General features: G+C 37.0%; 1 protein-coding gene across 2 annotated transcripts in view; it reads left to right on the forward strand.

Moving 5' to 3' along the window:
• The first annotated feature begins 1,698 nt into the window (after positions 1–1,698).
• Positions 1,699–7,855, forward strand: part of LOC117417848 (glutaredoxin 3-like) — an 11,911-nt gene continuing 5,754 nt past the window's right edge. The window contains exons 1-5 of one of the 2 annotated variants that reach the window (XM_058985229.1): positions 1,699–1,754; positions 2,265–2,330; positions 3,410–3,518; positions 5,678–5,752; positions 6,383–6,581. In XM_058985229.1, coding sequence (XP_058841212.1) covers positions 1,714–1,754; positions 2,265–2,330; positions 3,410–3,518; positions 5,678–5,752; positions 6,383–6,581 — 490 coding nt within the window. In that variant the 5' untranslated portion in view covers positions 1,699–1,713. The other variant, XM_058985230.1, reaches the window with a different exon arrangement.

Raw genomic sequence — 7,855 nt, forward strand, 5'->3', positions numbered from 1 at the left:
TTACTTAATTGGTCTAATTATTTAAACAAATGTAACACTTCCTTCCAGGCCTCAAAATGTTTTATAGGTATGTACCTTGAATTAAGTGCCTTTTTTAAATCAACTGTAAAAACGACACTGACAACATATGAAAAGATGTCCAGTTGAACAAATAATTAGATTAAGTTAATTGAAAACCAGAAGACCCTGCAGCCCTTGAGGACTGGAGTTTGACAGCCCTGCCTTAAGAGTCTTTAACACGTTACATTCTTTCATTGTTACAATTGCTAATGGTCCATTTAAAATAGAGCCTCAAACCCACCCAATCATAATTCAGAATAGTGGTCAGTGAGTTGTAAACTTTTTTTTTTTTATGTGTGAAGTACATGTTTAACCTACGTTGAAAATATTATTTGTTAACAGGAACAAATAAGGTACAAAGATAAGCTACTTGCAATAAATGGCACGCTAATAATTTCCATACCATACTAGAATGTTGGTTGGCTGTTTTACTCCGAGGGTCATTGCTGCTTACTGGCTGTTGCATGTTCAAAGTATCCATCGGGCATTCCCCCAATTGGTCATTAGCAAACTGAATGCAGCTTTCCAATCCACCGCAAACCCGCTTCTGAAAAGAACAAGTGTTACATATAGTGTGTTTTCCTGCCCACATAGTGATCAGACAAGAACACGTGCTTTGGAAATCGAAATTAGGCAGCTGTTAACAGTACACTTAACATCTGATGACTCGTTTATTCTGGAACAAAGATCAAAGTTAGTTTTTAAATTGTTTTATTGTTATTTTATCTATCTAGCCACAAGAGAAAGGACGTGCATGCGTTCTATGTTAGCAGTGCTGGCCTGAAAACATTTAAAAGCATCGCTGTTTGTGTTCTGGAACAATTAACCTCCCCTTCCCTTTAGCTACTGCCAAAACATCGCCCTTGCAGTGCCAACATTAGTCAAACACTAAAAAGACATTTCCAACCTAAATTGGACTTATCAAGGTAGCTGGCTACATACACTGCCCCTAACTTAGATAGCGTACTACAGCGAGTGCAAAGCAATGGTACCCCACATCTGTATAACAGACAAGTTATTTAACAAACTTGTGTATCTTGAATTTCAAGTTGAAAACAACACACTAACTACGTTCCCAACACTGCAGCCAGTAGCAGGTTTGTGGTATTGTTACAATACAACAAATTAGTAGTATCAACACAATACTCACTGTCGGCTGATTAAAATTCTCCCACTTTCCAAGTTCTTCAACTTCATCATGGCGCCGCTTGTTTTGAACCGACACCATACAATCCATCGAAACGGTCATTTAATGTGAAGAAACTATTTTCTTAATCGATTTTTTTCAGTCCACTTAAATTACCTTGAGACAAGGAAAAAACGGCAGTTTGCTGACCCTGACTCGCTGCCTTTATAAACAATGTAATCAAATATTCCTTTTGCTTATGCAATCATGTTGCATTTATTCCGTTTTTTTTTTGTATCAGTTCCCCCAGCTTCTAGTATCCTCTGCCATGTACGACTAAAACGTATTTTATTTTATTTTTTACTTCTTTCTATACTTCTGGCTCTTCTTTTCCTGGAACTCGTTCTCGCGCTCAGGCCGCTGAGGAAGCTGAATGGCCAATGAGAAGAACCGCATCTGACGAGTGACGACACCACGTTCAGAAGAGCAAGAGCTTACACCCCTCCCCCAAACCAAAGGGAAGGGACATGTTTGTGAGGGGCAAAGACAGGACTTCATCGGGATTCAAGTTAATACAAAGCATAACGGCGGTGAACGTGCATGCCTGTTTATGCATTTTGTTATATTTCTTTGTTTTGTTTTGGTTTAAATAAAGCCGATACTATGTTAAGACAAGAAATGTCTCTATCTCTCCCTCCCCCTGAACAAAACACCATTATAAAACAAGTTAATGACACGTGCTAGAGATAACTCGGGGGAGAAACACACAAAAAATTAGTTTTTTGTCATCTGTGCATATAATAGTTCATTCCAGTCTTGATCGGGTCAGGGGTTCAAACAAAATACAATTTTAAAGGTATGTAAATGATTTGTTTTAATATATGAATTCAGAGTAGACCAGCTTTTTCTGCATGTTTCTTTAGCTGACCTGCAGCACCACACAAAGTCACACAAGAAAGTTTTGTTTAGTTGGAGTTCAGATTGATTTTGGTTGTGTTTCATTTGCAAGCTGAAGTAATGCCTGTGGTTTCGCTAGTGTTTGATTGCTCGACTGTGCTCGATTGCTTTTGTCTTTCAGCATGGCGAACTTGGTGGAAGCTACTTCTCCTCAGCAATTTGAGGAACTGCTGCAGAAGGCTGGCAAGTACGTTCCAAACAAACAAACAAACAAAAAAACTAAAAACGTGTTTGTATTTAAAGCGGGTAGGAGTATACATGTATCTTGATGGGGCTAAATGCAGCATAGTTGGAAGTCTGTTTTAGTCCTGTATGATCTTCGTACTGCAGACATTACGGCATCAATTAGACAGCAGTGCGGAATCATTTTTTACACAGTCGTGTTGTATTTGTGCTCGGGAAATATATCAACCATTAGTAGTTTAAAGTATCACCTCATTACGTTTAGGTTGCACACAAATTAAAAAAAACGAAAGGAGGTATCAATGCCGGTTTTTTTTTTAGGCCCCAAAAATTACTGCGCGTGAAGATAACGTTGTCTTGCAAAAAAAAAAAAAAAAAAAAAAAAAAAGGCAGTTGATTATGCCGTGTATTTAACTCCATATTTGATACATGCAGTTACATATTGATAGAAATGTTATTAAAAACGGCCTGCGCCATTTTCTGAGTCTTAACAAGATATATATTTTTTTCTTACACAAGACAAATTGCAGTTGGGCCATAATTGTCATGTACAGGTGTTAAAATATTTTATTTCTCTGTATCCTGACATATTTGTCTTGCCTTGATTCATTTCGTTAAACCGATCAACAATGTAAGCGCATTATTTCCAAATGTATTCTATTAATTTAGACAGCAAGTACAGTATGGCGTTTGTATTGGCTTCATTGTATTAACAATGTATTGTATTGTTAAACTGGAAGAACAGTTAGGTGTGTGTAGCGAGTATCAAGCAGACTAGTGCTTGGTTTGAAAAATGCAGTAAGCGGTGTGGTCCCATAGCACTGTTTGAGTAAAAAAAAAAAAAAAAAAAGAGATTAAAGCCAATATACTGAAGCCCACTGAGACTTAGCATGCAGTTCAGCCCAGAGCTGTTGAGTCCCTCTGCAACAGAATAGCACAGAGGGGGGGAGTGTAGCCAAAACAGTGTTGCTTATCAAATGGAACGATATAGTATAGACTGTGTATGCCAGACAAAAAGTAAGCTACTAGTCAGCATACCTGTGCTTATGTGAATCATTGCATTGTGTTTATTTTAACTTATAGGTCCCTTGTAGTTGTCCATTTCCTGGCACCATGGGCTCCGCAGTGTACCCAAATGAACGATGTTATGGCAGAACTAGCAAAGGAGAATTCCCAGGTCACGTTCGTTAAGGTATGTAGATAGTTAAGCTGCCAAAGCAGTTTCTGAGGTGAACTAGTCTGTGAAGTTCAAAATTGCTTTCATGTGGATGAAGTGTTGTGGGTTTCTTTTTCGTCCACTGGGCAACCTGGCCATGTTAAAATCTGATCAGCCAGCACTTTCAGATTGGTTTTTGTAACTTAATATGAACACAGGTCAGTGATTGATCTTTTCTTTTTCTTTTTGCAAGGTCTGCTTGATAGCAGCATGAGTCCAACTATATAATTTTACATAATAGATTGTCTTTTTCCCCCCTCTTTTTAATCTTGAACCCTTCCTACTCTATTCAAAACTCCATAAAAACTTATTGGCTAAATTATTTCCTTTGTCACAGTTTCTATTTAGCTTTCACCATGTTCTCAGCCCTGTAATGCAAAAAGTTTCCTGCTGGGTCGACTTACTTTTCCAAGTACAGTCGGCACTGCCTAATCTGGATTTTGATAATCAGGATTTATGCTTAAATGGGATAAAACTCTGGGAGATGGTTCTTCCCAATGCTATTTATGTTGTTTAATTCGGTGCTCCAGACTAACTTTTTTCCCAAGGAGCCAATGGCTCCTAGGCCAAAGATTCTAGGCGCCAAATCGAATTGCTGGGTGCCACTTTTTCAGTGATTTGATTGTTTCCATATTCAACTGCTTAAACATACCTACAGTACACCATTACATTCTCTCTCTCAGCGACATCTGTTCCACAGGCATTTAGAACAGAATTGTAATTTGCACTGTGCACCCCTTTCTGCAAATCACCTTTTATTTCAACTGCAATGAACTCAGCACATGCAGTATCATTGGCATAAGTTTTAGATATTTCCAAACCGTTCTTCATTAAAACAATGTGAGAGCTAAATTTAGTGAATGGCATTTCTTCTGCTGCAATCATGTGAGCAGCATTGAATTTAATTTAATTCCCTAAACATTTGTTCTGCTTTCACCATGCTTCTTCACTGACTTTCTTAAACTGGTTAGTTCCAAAAATAAAATCAGTTTTCCCTGCAACAACTGGACCTGCTTTACTGCAAAATTCACAGTGCATGTTTTGTTTTTCATTACTGTAACGTAACCAGGGAAATTCTTGAAACCAAGAAGTCTTAAATCGCTTGTATTACTTGCAGACGTTGTATTACTGTTGATACTACTAGATGCCATAGGCGACCTTGAGAATTATGTTTTTATTTTCGACATAAAACGTATACTCCGTCTATACTAAACTCTACTCTTGCTTTTACAGGAGGTTATACAGTATATAAACAAATCAGCTTGATATGTTACCTTGTTCTCTGTTTTTATTAATTCCTCAACCTTTTATTTTAAAGTCTTTATGTTTTAGTGTTGGCCAGACCACCCCACATCCCCTGGATTAAATTAAGTTTGATATTCATGAAATTCTTCTAGGCTGTTGTTGGTTTCTTTAACAGCCCTAAAACAGTATCATGCATATAAACCTTTATTTTGCTCAAGTCTAAAAAAATAATGAATAGGGTGGATTGTGTCCTGTAAAATATAAGACTTACAAAGAGATATGTAGCAGACATGAAGTTACAACACAAAGTCCTGTGTTTGCTTTATACTTGCTAGGGCTTGTCTACGTGTGTGTCGGTTATGATGTACTGGTCCGTGGATTTTGTCAATAGAGGAAAACAGCTACATTTGCTAGAGGGAGAAAATAAGTGCTGTAATCATGACATATCTGGGGTCAGTGATTTATGGATTTCAATATCTCGTAGCTAAATATGATTGCAAATGTACTGGGTCTGTAGTGCATCAAAATGCTCATTCCTTGCCTGAAGGCATTTCTTGAAATGTGCAGTAAACTAAAAACCTCTGAACCCATTTTGACATTGCACTGACTGCAGGTAGGGCACGGCTGTGTCAAACAAACAAAAAGGACATGTGCAAGGACTTTTTTGATAATTCAGTACAGTAATACCGATAGAGCCATTATCTTCCAATTAAATATGTATTTATTAGAAAGACAATAGATTAATCTGCATTACTGTAGATAGTTAGCCAGGCTTTTCAGTAAAGACAATAACAATAATTGGAATATCCCTACTTTTCAGTGACAACAATATGACTGACATGAAAACTGTAGATAAATTAACTTGGCAGTACTGTTTCCTTTTCAAACAGCTTGAAGCAGAAGCTGTGCCTGAGGTGTCTGAGAAATATGAAATTAGTTCTGTTCCAACATTTTTGTTCTTTAAGGTAAGTGTGGGAAACAGTAGGTATTCTGAACATTACCACAAAGATAGAATAACAGTAGTGTGGGTTATTTAATGGAATCTACACAGTATGGTGTTGTCTTTCTATACATCCAAAAAAATTAGTATACAATACAAATCTACCTATAATGGTTCTTTCTAAAAATGGTGACCCCCACCCCCTACTCCCCACACCACACACCTAATTAAAGAAAGCAGTAGGTATCACAATAATGTGTTTTAAATTATTCTGTCTCTATATCAAGGGGCCCAAGTGAAAGGTTTGTTGATTTTGGCTCAGCCATTTAGCAGGCCTGCTTCACCAAATCAGGATGCAATGATTCCGTAAAAAATAATAAACAGTACATTAGAAATAGTTGAGTAGGATTAAGAAAAATAATTGGAACCGTGTGTCGGAAGTGCCTGTCGTATAAACATCACATGACCTTTCGATAATCTTTAAGAATAAAAAAAAACCATAATGTTATTTAGAATGTGTGTATATGTCTTTCTATTGATTGAGTATTCTGTCAGACCCCTGATTCTCCTTGGATATAAAGTTAGATAGATATAATATAGTATTTATTTATTTATTTAGTTATTTATTTTTTTCTCCCAATTCCATTGTTAACAGAATAATCAGAAGGTGGATAGGTTAGATGGTGCCCATGCTCCGGAGCTGACCAAGAAGGTTCAGCGCCTTTCCAGCGCTGCAGTCCCTATGGGAACGGGTGTGGCTGCCAAAGAGGATCTAAACGAGAGGCTGAAGAAGCTGGTGAATGCAGCACCCTGCATGCTGTTCATGAAGGGATCCCCTCAGGAGCCCCGTTGTGGTAAATACAGCTTGTTCACTTATTTATTAAGTGAGGTCCATCGAAACACTGCAGGGCACGGATTTGATTTAATGTTTTAGACCCAGTAGGTTATTTCAGCGATAATTTATTTTTAGATTTGTGCACGGGGAGGTAAAATTCAGAATTCTAATTTAGAATTTTTATTTTTACCTCCCGAGTTCACTGCACTTAAAAACAAATCATCGCTATTATACACCATTACAGTATATAAAAAATACCCTAACATGTTTCATTCTCTTTCTTTTGTTTTTTATTCTTGGATACTTGCATAAGTCTTGACAGTTGTCCTATTTGCTTTGCTCTCTTCTGCAGTAGTCTCCAAGGTTGCCGTATTGATGGAATGTTTTTCTTTCAGCTTAAACAAGTTCCATTTCACACACTACAGAAATCAAAGCTGTAGTGTAGCGTGACATATCCTCTGGCAACGGAACAATCTGATTGGTTGGAGAGGTTGTGATGGAGTGTAATATAGAATACTATACAGTATGTGTAAGCTTGTGTTTGCCATTTTTTAGTAGAATAAAAATATATATTTTTATACACCTACCATATAATAAAATATTGACAAGCAACCACCACTGTACAAAGCATACCTGTTTCAGCTAAACATTGTGTGCTTCTGTAGCAGGTCACTCAAATATAATCACATGACTTAGGAAACAAATAATATATTTAAAAAAAAAACATTACATTGTTTACTATATTTACACAAAATCTGGCGTGCCACATACTGTATCATGCTGTTGAACCCAGAGACCCTTGTGGCCATAGTTTTCCATTCACATCTTTACTTTTTGTTATGGAACAGAAATTCGACATTTGAATCCACTTGTGCGGAGTTGACCTTATGTCAAGCAATATTTCAGTAAGCTTTACTTTAATTCCATTCATACAAATGTTTATCCTATAAGATAAAAGAACCCCCCCCCCCCCCCTGTTAAAAATTAAAACATTTGCAATAGGGTACTTTGTGCTATCATAAAATCAACATTATCATCACCCATGGGTGCAACAAAAGGGGTGGCTCCCACTATCCTTACGTTTATTTAAAAGATGGTAACACTTGTTAAGTATTGTTTGTTTTCTGTTTATTGCGATAGAGTAATATCAGATACAAAAGGTATTGTATGGCAGGTATGAGGAAAGTATCTTGTAAACTGGAATCATTCTGTTTCTGTACAGTTAAAGAATGTCATCACTGGCACTTTAAGAAATGTAGTTTATTACAATGGAAGTGATCACAAATATGAGTA

The sequence above is a fragment of the Acipenser ruthenus genome, chromosome 13 (genome assembly GCF_902713425.1).
Source record: "Acipenser ruthenus chromosome 13, fAciRut3.2 maternal haplotype, whole genome shotgun sequence".
Classification (NCBI taxonomy): domain Eukaryota; kingdom Metazoa; phylum Chordata; class Actinopteri; order Acipenseriformes; family Acipenseridae; genus Acipenser; species Acipenser ruthenus.